The sequence below is a fragment of the Cupressus sempervirens genome, chromosome 4, assembly GCF_028749045.1.
Source record: "Cupressus sempervirens isolate cs-2001-9-10 chromosome 4, ASM2874904v1, whole genome shotgun sequence".
Taxonomy (NCBI): domain Eukaryota; kingdom Viridiplantae; phylum Streptophyta; class Pinopsida; order Cupressales; family Cupressaceae; genus Cupressus; species Cupressus sempervirens.
Genome location: NC_143121.1, coordinates 378,925,449 through 378,945,887, shown reverse-complemented (window position 1 = coordinate 378,945,887; position 20,439 = coordinate 378,925,449). Strand labels below are relative to the sequence as shown.

Sequence of the window (20,439 nt, the reverse complement as noted above, 5' to 3'; positions counted from 1 at the left end):
AGATAGGCCTTAATTTTCTTGGGGTAGTTATACAGTTATCTAACTAGAATTTGAACAGTCTGATGCCTTTGTGATCTTCCATTGTTTGCGTGTACTCGGCTGCAGAAACAAGCACTTTGAATATGGGCTCATGTTATCTATAATCCATGAAAGTTCTGTGCTTTTAGCAGAAAAATAAAAAGTCATTTTTTTTTAACCTTTTGGTTCCCCTGAATTTACAGTTTTATCAGATGGTCTGATGTAACAGTCCCCAATGCGACCAGCCCTGGCCAGATTTCCACACAATTAAGTACAAGAAGGTATGAGGTTCCCCATGTGACTGGGTGCCAAGTATAAGCCGATACATGCATCAGTCTTTCCTCTGTCTCGTTCTTATACCAGGTGTACAGTTGATAGAATAAAAATTGATTTGCAATAACAATTTTTTACATATTTATTTCCCTTCTTATATCAGGTGTGTGGTTGGTAGGAAAGAAGATGAATTGCAATAGCAATTTTTTACATATTTATTTGCCCTGATCACCTACCCTTAAAACCAGTGGAAGAGAAGAAAAAAGTGTAGATTCAGAGGCTTTTTAGCCTATTTTTTCTTCTTCTCATTCACAAACCTGGTTTTATGTTTTGCTTGTTACTACTCAGATGGGCATCACCATTGCTGGTTCAGGCAAAATGATTCAAAATGTTCTTTACATGGCTGCAAAATTTAAATAAAAACTTTTGATTAACGTTTGAGGCCTTAGGAAAAGGGTTTGAGATTCTTGGTTTTATAACTCACCTTCTAAAGACTAAACTCAATATATTTGATATGGAAAAATGGAATACAAGCAACAGTTGTGAGAAGAGCAAAATTTGTCATTGAATTTACAGAGTTGATTGAAACAAATAGACAGTTAATTTTGATTATCTTGGGCATTTTTAGGATCCATTGTTAGTAATTATTTATTTATGTTGATTGCTACATTTGTACCCTTTTAGAGAAGATAAAGGTTCCTAAATATTAGTCTGCACAAGTTTACTATGAAAGGTACAAAGTTTTTCACTTCTATCATTGACAGTCCCTTAGTCAAATTTATTTCAGTTAGCCTCGTCTCCAAGCATTTGGAGAATACGAGACAAAATAATATTTTGATGAAGTACATTAGTAGGTACACGTGGAATCAGGAAAAAGTCATTCATGATCAATCAATCTTGTTACAAACCACATAGCGTCATGAACTGAATCTTATCTAAGGATTGTTGACATGAATTCCATGTAATATTCAGTTTGACCATTTCTAGCAGGCATATCATGTGAATAGTGTTTAAGGTCAATATATACTTTGTTCAGCATTTGGTAGTAGTAGAACAATGTATTCCTGTTTCTTATTGCTCAGAAAATTTGAATTGTTAAAAGAGAGTTTGTGGAGGAGTCAGTGTGTAACCGTGCGCTTTCCAGAATTGGAGGAATCATATTGTAACTATACCTTTTCCAGAACAATCTGTGTGTGCAAATTACTGCAACTGTTTGATTTGCCGTACTATTTATGTTACTGAAGTAATAATGTGACACCTTACTTAATTTGGTAGAGTGCCCTCTCTATCAATGCATGGCCACAGTTATTCATTCGTTTTTGAATGCTCACACTAATCAGACACTGAATAAACACACATGAATAGCAAAAAACTAAGACATAATGTCTTCAATACTAATCTCACTGCAAATGTGAATTAAAATTTGTCTAGAATCCATGTGTGTACTCCCTGATTTTACCATCAGAGGATGGCAGCACCCAACCAGGATACATATTTCTGTAAGTAAATGATAAATGAACTAAAAATAGTGACGTCAAAGTGGTGGTGTGATATGTTATGCTTAGCATAGCATTCGAGCTACATTAAATAATGTTTTTTGTTTTTGAAGCTGGTTTTCAGTCACCCAAAAACATTGTATTAGCTGTCTAAATCGTATGCCTCACAATAAGGAATTCTACTGGTGCATAAGAAGTACAATACTATTTCTCTATTTTAAAATCCTCCTGGTAGTCTGCTCAACCGTTTAGTGATTTCCCACTGCAAAGAAAGGCTGGCATCTCAGTTGCATTACCAGCTCAAGTGATGCAAGTTCAGCGACAAATTCAGTACCAATTTTACAAATAATTTTCTATTATACAACTGCCGTAACTGCAGCTGCAGTTGCACCACATCTTGTGATCAATTAGTTGGCAATCACGGGGAATAAGATGGACTTCCTATATCTACCAATACAAAGGTCATCATCGACACAATCAAGAATCCATCACTATCAGCTAAACCATACACCTCATCTGGTGCAAGAGCTAGTTTACTTCTTTATCAAAACAAATATAAACTTAAAAATGGACACAGGTATCCTTGTTCCTATAATTAAGGAGATTTCTATCCTTTTAATGCTAAACGCAACAAAATGAGAGAATGCAATCTTTCACATTGTACCCAATTTTTTACTTTGTACTTTTCAAATGCAATAAATATGAACCAAATTCCTCTAATGATACTTTCCTATCCTAAGATGCAAGCAAGATTTTCCTTTCCCAATAGAATAAAAAGGTTATTCAACTTTACATGAAATGAACGAGGGTACACCACAATACAAAACTTACTGATCTTTTAGTATGCTTTGACACACAAAAAAAAATCCCCAATGGTTTTTCCTCACTTTCAATAATATTTTCTCATTGGTTTTTGACAGCTAGATTAATATTTGCCAAGTGATGTTTTCTAAAGACAAAATCCCAGATATTTTGTATAGTATGTAAATATAATCTCTTCTGGTTTTTTAATGGTTTCTGCTAAACAGTGTAGAACAATCAGATAATGTCACCCTGCAATCAGATAATGGCACCCTCGACGAGTGATGGACAGAATAGGCATTAAAATGACTTTCTCTGGGAGAATAATGTGCAGAAAACCATTTTAAGCAGGATTTTAAGAGAAATGTTTATGTTTGATCAAATAAATTACATGCAAAATGATTTAATCTACAAGATAATTACTGAAACTCCAAAATAAATATAATCTAAATTAAACAAAATCTACTGTCGTCTGACTTGAAAACTAAATCCAATCTACAAAAGCCAACAAAACCAGACCATATATGCTATTGCTGCAGGAGCATCTAGTAAATTTCCTTCCTGATTAATTATATTTTAACAATTTAGATTTAGATAATGCATTGTGAAAAGTCAGAGCAATTTAAAACCAGAAGAATAATACTTCAACAGTAAGTTGTAAATCAGATTGAAAATTGAGACACTAGCCTCAAATTCATTTTTTGCAATAAATGGAAAACCATATAAAATGCGATAATTCAAACCTTTTAAACCAATACTTCCAATCTTCTCCATGCTGCACTCAAAACCGACTTTGTGTATCATGGATAAAACGGTTTTGAAATGACTGCGGAAAGTAAATTTTCAAATATAAATGCAATATTTGTACCTAAAGCTTTAAACTGAAAACGAACAACCCCCGTTTGATTAGCATCAAGAAGATTCAGGTGCAGGCTGGGTGAGGTTGGCCTTTTGGAGCAATTTCTCCAGAGAATCAGGGGCATAGACTTGGTACTTGACTCCTGAAGGAGTTAAAAATATCTCAGCCAATTCCACCTTCTCGTGAGAGATGACAGAGGTCTCCATGCTTTTACTGATGACCTTAAGTGCAAGCTCAGCCGCCTCTTCTCTGGTCATGTCCTCCTTATATTCCTGCTTAAGCATGGACTGCGCAGTGGCGTTGTTGGCACCAATGCTGGCAGCCTTCCATCCGCCATAGTTCCCACTTGGATCACTCATGCAAAGCTGGAAGCCATAGTTCTTATCCCACCCGGCAAACAAGAAGGAAACTCCAAAGGGCCGAAGTCCGCCAAACTGGGTGTATCCCTGCTTCGTATCGCAAAGAGATTGAACCAGCTGCTCAACAGGAATGGGCTCTTGATAAGCAAAAGTGTAACGCTGGGCATGAACCCTAGCCGTGTTGATGAGAATGTTGGCATCGGCCATAATCCCGGCCACAGCGCACGCCACATGATCGTCGATCTTGTACATTTTCTCGGTGGACTTGGAGGTTTGAAGGAGCTTTGACGTTACGCGCTTCTCTCCTGCGAGAACTACCCCATCCTTTGCGAGGATCCCCACTGCAGCCCCCGCATTTCCGATGGCTTCCATCGCATATTCAACCTGATAAAGCCTCCCCTCAGGTGAGAAGATTGTTGTCCGGCTATCGTACCTCCGCGACATCTTTCTCAAACAAAACACAAAAGGATTATCAAGGTTTTGTCCTCTTTTCAAATAAATAATATACCCGCACAGTCAATCAGAAAGTACAGGAGACATGAGGATTTTCTAGGTTTTTGCTTCTTTCCGAAGAAAATTAAATATTAATCCGGCAAACCACACATCAAACCAGAAATTACAAGGCACGTGAGAATTTTCTGGAATGTTGAATAAGCAAAAATTAATCAAACAAACTGCATCTAAAAGCAAAAGTTACAGAGCGCACGAGCATTTAGCAGGGTTTTCTACTTCCCATACAAACAAATCAAATTAAACCGGTCTGAAACCAGCAAAGACAACAAACGTGAGAATTTTCCAGGTTTGTCCTCTTTCCTGGTAAAACCAAATCGAAGCAAACCTGGTCTAATGCCAGGGAATACAAAAAGCGTATTCTTTACAGAAATTGTTTTGAGTTCTATTTTAGAACTAGATTAAAAACTAGGGTTTATGAATTGAAATGAAGCACCTTAGATTTCTTCTTTCTTCTTCTTGTCTTGCAAATTGCTTTCACTCGCAATGCCACAATTCACTCCTTCCTGATCGCTGTAGAAAAATGCGGGGCAAGCAAACTGAAAACAACAATAACCGTTTGATAAAACCACATATTAATACAAAGCAAGGTAAAGTGTTTCCCAAGGCAAGGCAATTCATCCATTTACTCTTATCGTCTTTTTTCTTTCCTTTTGCATTTTTAGCACTTTGTCAAATGGGCGATTTATGGTGCCTTAGTAATTTATTAATTCCTGCCAAGGCTGAATGCACATATGACATTAACACAAACCAATCAAATCAAAGTATTTAAAAGATTATATGAGATTTCAAATGTTTATATCTTTTTCTTATTTTTCATTGTTTTATAAATCACATTTTTCCATACTACTTTTGGTGGGGGAGAAAATTAATTTCCTTCAATAAAAAATACAAATATTTTTTAACAACTTTCTCTTGCATTAATGAATGTATTAATTAAAACTTTATCTTTTCCACATTTGTGACAAGTTGATAAGATTTTATTTTTTCAATGATTTTATCTTCCACCTCATACAACATGTCTAATCAATATTAATTATCACAATTTATTAAATATTTTAATTTCTTATTTTAAATATATTTATTATTAATTTTACATTGATATTTATTTTTGACTATTTGATATAACTTGTTCTTAAAACTTCATGTAATGCATAAGTTTAAATTATATTCCTCCCTCTCTCTCTATATATATAATAAAAATATTTTTTTAATATAATTTCAATATGTTATATCTTTGTATTTGAATTTCTAATTTTTTTTAAACTTTGTTTTTTTAATAAAAGTAGTTAAAATTTACTATTATTTCATTTTTATAAAAATAAATTAAAAAATATTATTTTTTAATTATATTTTACAATAGTGTTTGTAATATGTATAACTAATAAGTGTTACGATTTATAAATTATATCATTTATTATTATTAATATTTTTTATTTAAACAATTTATCATTTAGTTTAAATACATTTAAAACTTAAATATATATTTTAATATTAAATTAATAATTATATTTTATATCAAAAAAAAACTAAAGAAATAACCACAAAAAAAGAAATAATTCAATTCTAAAAAATATATAAATTATTACTAAGTTTTTATAAACTATGTATTAAAATTAAATAGTTATATTTTATTTCTTATTTATTACATCATATTTATTCATCAACATCAAATCTATATGTATTAAATCTATTTATTATTTACAAATGTACATATTAAATTATATAGATATTATTTCATAATTAAAAATTACTTAATTTTATGAAAAAATTAGAAATACAAAACATTAAATAGTAAATCTTCTCTAATTGTGTAAAATTAAACAATTAGTTTTACTTATAAAATATTTTTTATATTTCAATACATTTCTTTTTTCTTATAGAAATGTGAGTTTTAATATAAAAATTAAATTCTTAATTTCATTAATTAAAATATAATATATTTTAATTTTTTATTATAACCATGATTTTATTTTGACTATTTGTTTTATTAAGAAAAATAATTATATTTAATTCTCTCTCTCTCGCACACAACTTATGTTGGTTGTATATGAGCAATGTTAGTATGCTAATAGAAACCAAATTTAAATAAAGCTTCTACAAACTAAACTAAATTCATAAACTTCAAGATCGACTAAGATGAGCTCTCAATTGAGAATATGAGCCATTAATGGGCTCTCTCAATGAGAAGCTCTCTTGTTGAGTAGCTTTGTCTAAATAGATAGGATGTATGCTCAAGCTTATGCTTCAAAAAGGGCTTCAAATGGAGTTGGAATTTGGGTGTGAGTGTATGGTTTTGATATAAAATGGCTTCTTAAAATGGCATTATGACTTTACTTCATGGATTGTGTTATTTTGCAAAGGGGAAGGATCCAATTTATAGGCAAGAGGCTTGAGGGATTGAGGGCTAAGATGCAAGGATGGGAAAAAGCTCATGGAGGGCTCAGATTGCATGAGAGGAGAGCACATGGATTGTGCTTCCTTACAGCCAATCAGGGAGTGACACATGTCACAGAGTGAGAGGATGGAGGAAAGGGGAAGGATGAGTCAACAAATGAGGCTCAAGGGATAAAATCTTCATAAAGACTCTCATAATGGCTTGTAAGAGCAATAAAAGGGCTTGGAAGAGTCATCTATGGCCTAGTGGGCTTCATAAAGTTTTATGGTTGAGATATTTTGAGGGAGATGAGAGCAATTTTGACTTGGGCTTGATTAGGAGGGTTTTAAGCTTGCTTAGGCTTGTATAAATGATTAGAGGATGGATTATGATGGTTTAGGATTAGCTTAGGGATAAGCAAGTGGATGGCATTTAATGAGGGTGGGTGAAGGAGGAGATATTTGTTAACTTTTGCTTGGGTTAGTAAGTCTTAACCCATGTTTAGGGAATGTGACAAGGTTTAGGAGGGGATTAGGATTAGGTTTAAAGACATCTTCTAGAAGAGTCTAGACTTTGGATGAGAATAAAGACTTTCTAGAATAGTCTAGAATTTCCTAGGATGGATAAAGAGTTTCTAGAAGAGTCTAGAACTTCTTAGGATGAGGATAAATTAGATTTTTAGGAAATAAATAAAGTTTTATTTATTTCAAGGGTTTGGGTTGAGGAGATATTTATTAAAACTTTTTTAATAAACATGAGGATTAATATTTAATCTTAACTAAATATTTTGAGTTGGGATTAGGGGTAGGAAATGATGGGATTAGCCTTTAATCAAAATTAAAGAAGGATTAGAAGATTTTGGAAGAGGTTAGTGGTCTTAAGGAAATTGGCTAAGTTTTGGGCAAAAAATAATTTTTTTTTTTTATTTTGGGGTTTTTGGTCAATTTATTAATTAAATAATTAATAAATAAGAAAATAATGTTTAAATAAGATTTAAACATTTTTGGGAGGGATTCCTTAATTAAATATTTTTAATTAAGATAAAGGGATTTAATGGCATAAAAATAAATTAATTAATTAAATAATTAATTAATTAATTAATTAATGATGATGTCATCAGGAATTTTTCAGAAAATAAAAATACTTTATTTTCTAAAGGTTTTTAGGTGTCTACATTGGTATCACTCTATCTTACTATTTTATCTCTCTTCCTCTTCCTCCTCTATATTATATATCTTCTTCTTTTTCCCTCTGCATATATGTTTATGTTGTTATTGTTCTATAATGCTATTTATCTCTATCTATATCTATATCTCTATCCTAGTTTTTGTCCAGTGCTAATGATTAAAAATATGAGTCATCCTATCAAATCACAAGTGCATTTCTAGGACAAGAATTTAACAACAAAATATGAGCAATCCTATCAGATCACAAGTGCATTTCTAGGCAAAAATTAATGCATTCACAATGTTAATTTAGATTCTCACTCATCTACACCTCTACAACCATTATGCGTTAGGCAGGAACTATAACGCATCGCGTCTCTTGTTTATTTATCAAAGTTCTCAAGAGTAAGATCTCAATATCTTCATCATATGTTCATCATTTATAATTAATAAAACTAATAATTTTTTGAAAGTTTCTTATAAAACAAGGACGCAAAGCATCTAGTTCTTGCGGCTTAGTTGGTGTTAATGCATTTGTTACTTTTATATTATTGTTAAACTTATATTTATAATGTTGAAAAATTACATTGATTGATATGCATACAAATTTAATTATTCACTTAAGTAGTTTTGAAGGATACTTTTGAAGTATTATTTATTATATTAAAAGAAATTAACATTCAGCATCTAATAGGACTGTTATAAGATTAGATGTAGATGTAAAATAAATTGAACTAGTCACATTTATGATGTGAAATGATCTATTCTTATTTAATATAATTTACATTGAATATAATAAGAAAAACAATCACAGAAGGTTATTCCAAGGGTAATGATTGTATCGTGGTAGGATTATAGTTTTCATATTGACATGAGTTTTTACAATAAGCTTATTCAATATATTATAGAAGAATACTCGATTCTGAAGAGAATTGTTTTGTTCACTAATATAATAAATTATTTTTTTGTTATACAGATTCTATGGAAAAAGCAGTTGAGTGTGCCAATATATTTTAGAATTGTAGTCATTATATCTTGACCAATTTATATATGTTGTACCAATATAAACTATAGAACAGTAGCCAGAATCCATGTTATTTATAAAAAAATTCACACTTCATATTAAGCTTTGACTTCTTAAACTTCACATAATCCAAGTCATCTGTGATGTATAATGTCTAATATACAAAATTATGGGGTTAACCCTATAATGCAACGACAAAGTCTTTGTTATCGCAAGTCGTGTTGATACAGTGTCCCAAGTTCAAATCCCCTCACTTGCAAAATAGAGACTATATCATGGTGGATCCGATCATAATGGAGGCATACATCGTCGTGGGTGGGGCTAGACGGTGTTCATGTCAACCAGTGTTCAGGCCGATGAAGATGGAAACAATGATGGTCAAGTCTCAAGATCGTCATTGGGCTAAGAGTGCTTGTGGACCTTGTGTCGGACCTACGGTGAGGTGTTAGTTGTACCCCTTAAGCTTGTCCCTATTAAGCTTCCCTACTTGCAAGTCTTGAGTGTTGGTTTTGGAGATGAGGTCCCCCAAATTGTGGCCTCACTGATTTCATAGCCCTAGTAAAAACCAACATATATATATATATATATATATATATATATATATATATATATATATATATATATATATATATATATATATATATATATATATATATATATATATATATATATAGACACACACACACACACACACACACACACACACATAATTGTTACATTTATTTGTACTAGCAAAACCAAACCCCGTTTCAAAATTTTGCCATACTATTGAATCAGTTCCCCAAACCCAGGTCTCAAACCGACCTCGAATCGACAACTTAGCATTTCAATTTCAATTTCAATATTCTCACTTCATATAAATATTTTTCTTTTCTATTTTTTAAAATTTTATTGTATTTTATGGTAATTTATATTTAAACAATATTATTGTTAATTTAATTAAAGATTCTCATTTGTATAATTTCTTATTGTTAAATCAACTTGTACTTATTTATGTGGCAATTGTGTCTATGTTGCTTATAAAGTAATGAAAATCTATTCTCATAACTTAGGATCAATATATGTGTCTGTTTTGATGATAGCCATATCCAATTGTATCCTTAGTAGAGGTTTTCAAAAATAATTGTATCTGGATCCGATATCATATTCGCATCCATGCTCATGCAACTTTGATTATCTCTAGAGTAATAAGAGAAAGCAAATAATGTTTGACCATATTTTATGCTCTAATTATAAATTTATATCATTAATCACTAAAAGCAAATAAATATACTCAATGTATGATTATTACATCTATTGTAAAGTATGGAATATGCTAGAAAGGGTTTAAGCTCCTACTTATGTGTACAAACAATGTCATTAACATTCTAAAAATTAAAATTGGTTGTAACGAAGTTATCAATAGTGCTAAGTACTAGAAAGCTCTTTTTTATTCACAGATCCCTTCCCTCATGCACATTTCTAATGTAAATGTTGTTGTGAGAAATGCATCATGTCCACAATTTGGCAAGACCCCTTGTTAAGAATCACACCCCCTACAATCTATATCTATCGAGAAATTCTAAAATTTGAGTATCTCTAATGACCAGGCATCCACATACAAGTGTTACTTAAATCCAAACCTGAAACTATACTAAAAGTCAGTCCACAACTAACTTTAAAAGCTTTGACTTTTCTCTCAACTTCAAAAAAAATTATACTTCATTAACTTCAAGTTAAACCGTAAACAAGTTCCCCTAGATAAATACATCACTACTTTTGCCTCCAACAACATTAAAACCCTAATTATTTTGACCCAGATTCACTTTCCTTGAATTGTATTGTATGAAAAATCAAAACTAATGTTAAAAACGTAACGAAAGATCAACTCGAGAACTAAGGTCTACCATCCTATAGCCAAAGGTTTAAGCCCTAAGGACTGTTTACGAGTTAAGTTTTCCCCCACCCCCTGTTGAGCATTTAATTGATGTACAGATAGCATTTCATTTTCCAAAAATAAAACTGTATTGATCGAGGTTTCCTTAGATGTCATGAATTTGGTCCCTCAAGATGCGTAGCTTTTTGAGAAAAATAAAAATAGATCCTCTAGAATATGAAAGCTTTGATGTAGTATAATACAAAAATCAGTCAAATAGTTGGTTCATACCATGCTAAGAGAATACTTATCTACATTGAAAAGTATGATTCTATATAAAGGACCAACGAGAGAGGAATGAGTATAGTTCAAAGCTTTTGAAAGATTTAAAAAAACATGGGACCTTTGTGAAGTAGGATATGGGTAGCTAAGAATCAAGAGGTAAACATTCTAAACACAATTTTTATTTTATATTTTTCATTTGATATTTTTATTTGGGTTTCTGTGTTGAAGTATTTTGTTTTTGTGTTGTTGATTTGTTGTAGCTAACAACTTCTTCGGTCGTCTGCATTCTAGTGCAGAGCCAGCTCCCATATTATTTGGGAATGTAAACTAGCATTATTTTCAACATTGAAACTAAATGACAACCTACTCTGTAACATGTAGAGAAACATTATATAGTGTGCAATTTAAAATTGAATTCTTGAAGCATAAAAGCAATTCGAAAGAGCAATATATTCCCTCACTAATTGTTTCTTCTTTTTTAATCAGAACTTCATGTGTGTGGCAGTTCAATTATAAAATGGTTGTTAGTTTTAATACGCCATAAATGTCATGACCGTAAAATTTTGTTTGACACAAAAATGATATATTTTAATTTAATACAACACAATCAGACTTAAAACCTCTCTAGTGTTCACAAGAATACATTTTGTAAACCATAAATTAAATGGTAAGACTCACATAAAACTTAAAATAACATAAACAAAATTATCCAAAACTATAACAAGATATTGTCAAAGCAACAATATTGAAAAATTAAAGAAATTCAAACAACTTCGGGTTTATGGCTCACATACAAGTTGTGGAAAATAGTGGATGGAAATATAAAAGCATGAAGACACATTGGATGTGACTATTTAGTCAGAAAGGGGCACAGTAAAAGTACCATGCCAATGTGTTTGGCAATCATAACTTTAGGTTAAAGTTTCAATATGTGTTTGCTTCTAGAGTTTATCATTATGGGCATTGCAAAATGTATATGCCAAGTTGAAAGACAGTGAAATACAAGGTATGATAGGTAAGTAGAGATTGTCATGAGTATTTGGCATCTGTGAAATTATGGGTATTAATTAGTTCGAATGGCTATATCAGGATTTAAAGGTGTGATGGATTTAAAGTTGCCTAGGTAGCTTGGTAGGATGGTTTGGGTTTTGTTAGGAGATAAATGAGTTGTCATAAATAGTTTAATGATAAACATCTAATGTTCTAGGTAGTTCTAATTGGTTATACCCATAATTGGAATCAAGTATTATCTAGAGATAGAGTAACCTTTTAAGTGCAGAATTAGTTCCTCTAGTAGATTGAACTAGTATAATGTAATGATGATAAGGTATTGAATCATAATGGTTGTAACTCATGTTAGTGACCCAATCAAATGATATGCAATACAACATAGTTAAGTAAGGTGATTTAAGTTGTTAATTAGTGCTAAATCAGAATGTGGCAATGTTGTAGTGTAATTTCATCCTCATGACGAGAAGTGAAGCATGTGAACCTAACCTTACTATATTCTACTCAACTATATCGTATTCAACTTAAAAACTTGGAACCCAAGTGCTTCTTAGATATGATGTCACACTTTAACTAGAATTTAACCAAACAAATTATGTAACCTGATCTAGGTGTTCCTATAGCACTAGAACCTAAGTAATGAAATGGTGCAGTACGTATGAGATGTCAACTCTACATCTTTATGATATATATTTGAAACTCACTTTAATCCTTTGTCAACTTTCCTTAACCTAATTAGTATAGCATGTATTAACATAGTGGATTATTAATCTTTTATAAAAAGAATGTTGATGTGTTTTTGCCCCATTATTTTGGGCATGACAAAATGAGGCAGCTCTGGGGAAAAAAATTTATTTTCTACAATCCATAAATTCAAATAATCAAAAGAAGACAAATTTGCATATCATAATTTATAGATATTGAAAAATACTACATTATAGTAGGTGGCAGATAATCATATTATCCAGATGAAATCGATACATATTAGTTTAAATTTTTTTTTTATTAGTTTAGTTTTTTCTTTAAATATTATTTTTTCAGTTTCTATAATTAAAATTTTGACGAAAAATTTGCAAATTGGCTAGGAAAGTTGTCAGTTTGGCCGAAAAATTGAAAATCATTCCCATTAATTATTTACCTGCCAGTTTTTATCTCCCTCCACTTTAAACTCTTGTTTTGATATTTATTAGTTGGTATCTTCACTTTTAACTATTGTTTTTCTTTTTTTATTTATTAGTTGTGATCTCATATTAGCTCATGTTGTGATCTATTCATTTAACTTTTGATTTTTAAAATTGATTTAGATTTTATTTTTAAAATTATTTTAATTTATTTTTTATATTAGTTTAATTTTTCTTTAAATATTATTTTTTAGTTTCTATAATTTATTTAGTCAATAGAATATTTGTTAGACTTTTTTTTTTTTTTTCTCTTATTAATTTTTCATAAATAATTTTTTGATGGTAAATAGCTTTAGTTGTAAATGTTTTCCCAATGTCAGCACCGCCTGTCAAGAAAAGGTGTATTGGTGTGGCTCTATCTTTTTGTTTCCTCATTATGATGTCTTTAACTATCATTTGTTGTTCGGTATTAAGTGTTCGACGTAAGTTGAAGTAGTCAATGTTATTCATTATTTGAGGGTTTTTGGCTATCTTGAATTTGATGTTTGATATTGTATATATGTTTTTATATGAATTTGTTGGTATATCTTTTAATATGTCGTAATCTTCATGTGTTATGCCAATCTTCTCTTCTTCCTTTGACTTTTGTCTGGTAGACTTTTTGAAATGTAGTTCATTTTCCTCTTCTTCAATGTTTACCTATTTGCTATTGATATTATAGTAGAACTTTGCACAGTTTCTTATAACCGTCTATTCATGGTATGCATATGCTAGTTGCCAACACCTGATTTTTTCTAAGATTGTTTGAACATTTATTATAAATGGAACATATAGTAGGACTTGTTCTTTGTAGTAGTTTTTTGGATCAGTATGGATGTTGTAATCCATAAAATGTATTATAGTAGGTTTTGTATTTTCCTAGTAAGATGTTTAGTTCTATTATATTCTGAAACAAATTCAGTAAAGCATATGTGTTGTAGAGTTTCTGTAATGTAGTGCAAATTTTGCCATTATATTCTCAAATTTATCTGGATCATCCCTCAATTCTTTTACAGATTTAAGCACAAAAATGTAGTCATCATTAGGTCCTATGTCAGTGAATATACACCTTTAGGAACTTTGATTGACTGGCATTGAGAGGATTAAATGTGCAGCTTGTTGTGCTGACATCTATTGTAGGTTAAGTAAAGCATTTCCTAGTTTTCTTATGATGTGAAGTGCATCAATATTATTTCTTTGGTGGTCATTTCAAATCCATTTGAATGCATTTGTCATTGATTTGTCTACTTTTTCCATATATGAGCTACAATACATAGTCGCGACATATGCATTAAGTACAATCTATGCATCTGTGTTTGCTCTCCACAACGATGGCATTTTCTTCAAGAAACTATTATTCCAAATTTAACAAGGTTTTCATTTGAGAAATAGAATAGACCTACTAATTGAGTTGATGTAGTTGTACTTTGTTAATTGAAGGTCATTGAGAAACATATCATATGTGCATGAACTATCATAGTTTTCTTTCTATAGTCTTGAGAATATATTTGTTGATATTGTATCGAATCTTTCTACTAAAGGTTCAAGTATCATTGTTCATGGAAAGGGAGGGATGGGGAAATTGTATTAGCATGTTCTTCTTGCTGACCTTCTGGATTGTTTTGTATGATGATGTATCTGCAATTTTGCTAGAGATAGTTCTAAGTGCTCTATACTACAACTTAAGTACTTATCAACAAAATTTACTATGTCCATATTGCTTTCTCTCCCATAGATCGAGGCATTATCTACTCAAATTAACAGATGGTCATGTTTGTTACCTTTGTTCTGAAATTTTGTTACAGAGAAAAAATCAGAAACTCCATCGAAGAAGGAGACATCACTCATTATTAATTTTTGAATAGCTTTATTTGATGTTGATAATAACATGCACATGTAATAGGGTCTTTGCAAATGAGGGTGTTTATGTTGTTATTATTTTCACAAGTTGTTTCATTATTTTATGCTTCTAATTCATCTATCTTGTACAAGGCATGTAGAGTTTTTGTTAACGGTTTCCAATTCTATTTAGCACTTGTAAAAGTAAGGAAAAAAGTTGGTGGTCCCAATTGACATATCATAGCAAAAACATTTTTCTTTAATTGTTGGCAATAGTTTAGAGATATTTGTATCCTTTTGAAATCAACATATCCAATGTCTAATTTCAATAGCTTTTCCAAGTTTGGTTTTTTTTAACATCTCTTGCAATGAGTTTCCTACCTTTAAGTTGACCTTTTATGATTCTGACCCACATTGTTGACAATACTTGATGTATTAGTATCTTGATTGTTTTGAAGAAAAGATTTGTTATATGGAGTGCAAAATTATGATGACAATCTAGGAGTTCCCATTGTGCCACTTTCTGATAACTTAAACTTTCTAAGATATGAGTACTATGTGGTTCTCCAAAAATAATGTAGGAAAATTCATTTCCTCATCATGTTTATCTTTAAATATTCCTATTGGATAAGGTTCTTGAGCAGGAGATATTTCAATAATTTTGTTATCCATGTTTCGTATGCTTGTTGAATCTATAAATCCATGTATCAATGTCTCTGACGGGTTGACATTGTTGCTATCACTTTCTCAATTGGAATTAGATGACATAGATTTGCTTAATGTTACATCTTTTTTCTCTTCCTCTAGTAATTGCAAGCATACGTCATTGATCTCAACATTTTGTGATCTATACAATGTTGTCTCTGACAATTCATGAAGAGAATGCATAATAATATTGGGTTTTACCATTCCTTTTTGAAACACACTCTTATATTCGAGTCATCGTTTAAGGGAGACTGCAATTGTTGATGTGTTATTCAATGATAGGGGCAAAGCCTTCTGCACAATGTTCAAATTGATAGGCACATTTATGATAGATTTGTTTAGACCCATTTGTGCAAAAGCAATTCTCAAGGGCATAAGCTTTTCCTCTAATTGACTTAGACATTTCACATGTTGCAAAGGATTATTTGTTCCAATATTTTCTGATGTTGCAAACTTCGAAAGTGTTTACTATTTTGTAAGTGCACTAAAAGTACCCCAAATTTTTAAACTTTTAAGTTGCCACCCATGATAAATTTCCACTAATGTATTCCTTGATTCTAAGAAGGTTTCTATAAAGGATTGAATTGTTTCTGAGTTCAGATGTGCGGATGTGAAAGCAAATGGAAGTCAAAGTTCATTTTTTCGCCATGGGGAAGCACTTCTTGAATTTTTTGCAATAGAGTAGTTGACTCAGGATTTTCCACCAAAGGGAAAAGCGTAGTGGAAAACTCATTTTCTACTATGCCTTTCGCAATCATTTTCAAATTTTCCATTAGAGAAGCAAAAGTTTCATTTTCCACCAAAGGAAAAAGCATAGTGGAAAATTCATTTTCTGCTACACCTTTCGCAGTCAAAGTTCAATTTTCCACATGAGGGGAGAAAAGACAAATCTCAATCCAAAATGAAGATATATGGGATCTAGTATCAAGATCATTTCAAAAAAGTAATTTATGAATCAATCTACATCAAAATTGTGCCCACTACATGGAGGTGGAAAATTGAAGATTGGGTGTGCTTTCTGCACTCAAAAATGGAATTTCCACCAAGCATCAAATCCACAATAGAGAGATGGAAAAGAGCTCTTAACTGATTAAAAAAAGAATGATAATCTTGCAATGATTTATTGCTTGAAGATTTGGACATCAACATGATATTAAATATGAAGTGGAAAATTCATTTTCTGCTACACCTTTCGTAATCACTTTGGAGTTTCCACAAAAGGGAGAAGACAAAAATCAGATTTCTGTCAAGAATGAAATTGAGTGTTATATAACTAGTGACATGATAACAAAGAAGAAGTATTACTTCTTAATTATTTACAAAGTGTAGCAGTTACTAGAATGTGCAAATTTCACCTACAACAAAGAAGTGGAAAACTGAGAACTTGGTGCACTTTTCAACCTCCATTCAGGATTTTCTGCCACAAGCATTCCAGAGAATTACTCCCCAAATTTAGTAGAGAATCAACATGGTAAGCATGGAAGAACATACTGGAAAATTGAAGACATTTGGGTTACAAAGCATTGAAAGAAGAGTGGCTAGAAATTTTATTTTATCAATTCTCATTTTGCAACAGTCATATAGACCGACATTTGGTAACTCATATCTTTTGACTTGGTGATTATTTTTCTGATCACTTTGGTTAGAATGCAAAAAACTAAGTTTGGAAAAACATATCCAAAAATGAGCTCAATCCAACAGTGGAAGAAAAAGATATGCTCCTCGAAACATGACCCATTTTTACCTAGCAACAGTATTTATTTTAGTGTCTGCCCAACAAAGGAAAGATTTTGATAGTGATTTAACATATTTAAATGTCAATTGTTAAAATAAAATTAAATATGCTAATATATATCATTATTAACTTTAAAAGTTAATAAGCATATCAGTTTTCAAAAGGAATAAGATGAGAAGTCAAAGAGATAAGAGTCGGTTACATAACTAAAAAGTCACCGGAAGAAACCAAACGATTGCTGGAGAATATATTTATTGTAAAACATTTTCATTTGCAAAGGGTTCTTCTTTTCTGCAAGAGTAGGTATTACTGGAGTAGAGGAGAGACAATAGTTTATATTATGTATTTCATTTCATGCATTTAGGGGTTTTATGTTTTGATTTTTGTAAAAGATTTGGCCAGAGTTGCAGGCAAACAAAAATCAGAGCATTGTATTTGTTGTGTTCAAAACAAAGAAGAGTTTTGCTTCAAATAAGAGAATTTGGGTATTATTTTCTAAATATATTCAATCAGAGCATTGTTGTATTCGGTTTTGGACATTATCTTGCATCTTGTGTCAAATAATGAATGTGTTGTAGATCACAGTATTTGCTCGCATTCCTATTGCAAAAATTTGAATATTAAATCTCTGTTTCTTCATTGCATTTATATAATCTGCATCCATATTGCATTACTAGTATCAAGAAGTCATAGGAATTGTGGGTTCTTGGCATTGGCTAGGTTTAGGAACTAAAATCTACCTGAGTTAGTTATATCTAGGGCTAGCTTGGTTTTCCTCTTCTGTTCTCGAGTTAAGAATGTACCCAATTAGTCTAGGAGCAAAAAAATTCATTGAATATCATTGATAAGGGAGCTATACCTTTCAATTCAAAAGAAATATATCAACTTCATGATAGATTATCCAACTATTGGTATCAAATTGTTTCTCATAGGTTTAGGCATTTAAGAGTTACATTAGAAAGAACAATCTGTTAACCAACATGTTTGAGAGCTTTATTACATGTTTTGTGTATGTTTGCATCATTGTTTGGGTAATTACACTGGGTCAACATTTTGTATATATCTTTTTCCTTTGTTCTCACGTGTTTGATATCTCTTTTGAAATGCAAAGTGTGACAAATTGGATAGGTATATTTCAAAGTGTCTTCTATTTGGAGTTCATATCTTTCTATTGCTATCTTCTTTGATCTTCTTTGCTTTCTTTTTAAAGTGTTAGATGTTGGTGATATAGGTAGAGCATTACTATTGAACAATTTTTTATTACTATTCAAACTAGCTTTATTGCATTCTAGACTAATTCTTTTATTACTTATCTTTTTAGATTAGATGATTTTTTTTGTTTTTCTGAGAGATTGTGGAATGATTTCCTAAGTAGTATGTATATTATGTTGTTCTTTGTAGTTTTCATTACCTCTTTCCATTTCTTGTTCCCTAATATTATTATTTTTCAAGGTGTTCATATTTTTAGCAAGCATTTATCTAAAGTTATGTAAATTAATTTTATGGTTTATGCATTGGACCCCTTCCAATTGTACTAGAGGTTCAAAATGTCTACTATGAGGATTTGTACCATGAAATAGTATACAATATGGTTTTGTGTTCAATGTTCGATTGAAGTCTAGGTATTGCTTTCTTATTTTTAGTGAGAAGATATAGATACAAATATTTAACCACTCTGAAAGCCAATGAATGCAAAATATGTCTCCCCATAAACTAGTTTCCTTACTATTGTTTTGTTCTTTTGCAGATAGAAGCATTCTTTGCAAGTAAGTGTTCTTGTTAGTTACATTGTGGAGGTCTTTGATGAGAAGAGGGTGCAACTTGTGACTATATGCATGTATTGCTTCTGGATCTTCTTTTTCAAGGCAAATTGAAAATTAATCTACTGCACCATTTTGTAGGTCTCTAGAAGTTTTTGTAAAGTGAAGTAAATATTCAACAGAGTCAAACAAGCAATTGCCAACATTGTATTTGAATTCTTGTACTCTACACAGTCCTTGCTTTGCCAACTCTATATCAATGTTGCATGGTTGATTTTGATTGGTCATATTCATGATGTGAAGATTTCTTCATTACAAGTTGCAATTTATAAATATTCTTTGGTAATGTGTAGTTGTAGTTAATTCATCTGACAAGGAAATATTTTTTAAGAAATGATAATGATCTTCATACTAAGTGGAATAAATGCATTTCACAAAAGTACTCAACTTCTTTAGATATTTGTGACAACTCTATTAATTTTTAGTTGTCATGTCTTACCCTGTGCACGAAGCACACATACTTCATTAGTTTTCTTTAATTGCACTTTGCAACTTTGTGATCAATACTTATGTTTAAAATCTTCTTTAAACATGTAAAGCAATCTATGTAGATGTTCATATTTTAACAAACATTGGAAACATGAAGATGAAAAAACTTTTTACTAATTGAAAAAACATAAGAATTTATGTTTGCCACATTTGAATATGTATTACTCATAATCTATCATACTATATTTCTATTTAAACTTTTTGAAACCAATGTTTTACATAGTCGAGAAAAGGAAAATTGTTTTACATTGTATCATAAATTCTAGAGTTTTTCTATTGCATAATATATGTGTATATGTTTGCAAGCATTTTAATAGTGGTATAGAAACTCAATATAGAGAGTTGAATACAATGTTGCAAGATTACTTCCTATGTGTGCAAGCATTTTAATAGTTCTATTGAAACTCATTATAGAGAGTTGAATTGAATGCTTCAAGATTATGACCTATGTGCAAGAACCTTTGTATGGTCCCAAACATTTCATAATGGATGCACAAATCTAGGTACATCTTTGAGGAGTGCGCTTTCTATATTATTTATAACATATTCAATTTCAGATATCTTGCACTTTACAATACCAATATCTAGAATTATCTTGTCGGTAACTAACGACTATTTCTTATCAACGTTATTTGTCAGAAGAGTAGATGCATATGTTGT

At 31.1% G+C, this 20,439-nt stretch overlaps 1 protein-coding gene across 1 annotated transcript; it reads right to left on the bottom strand.

Moving 5' to 3' along the window:
- Positions 1-3,255: 3,255 nt before the first annotated feature.
- Positions 3,256-4,866, bottom strand: PAC1 (20S proteasome alpha subunit C1). Its single transcript, XM_089825225.1, has 2 exons — positions 4,753-4,866; positions 3,256-4,250 (listed from the first exon to the last, which is right to left on the bottom strand). The coding sequence occupies exon 2, from the start codon at positions 4,248-4,250 to the stop codon at positions 3,501-3,503; it is 750 nt and encodes a 249-aa protein (XP_089681351.1). The 5' UTR covers positions 4,753-4,866; the 3' UTR covers positions 3,256-3,500.
- Between the last annotated feature and the right edge of the window lie 15,573 nt (positions 4,867-20,439).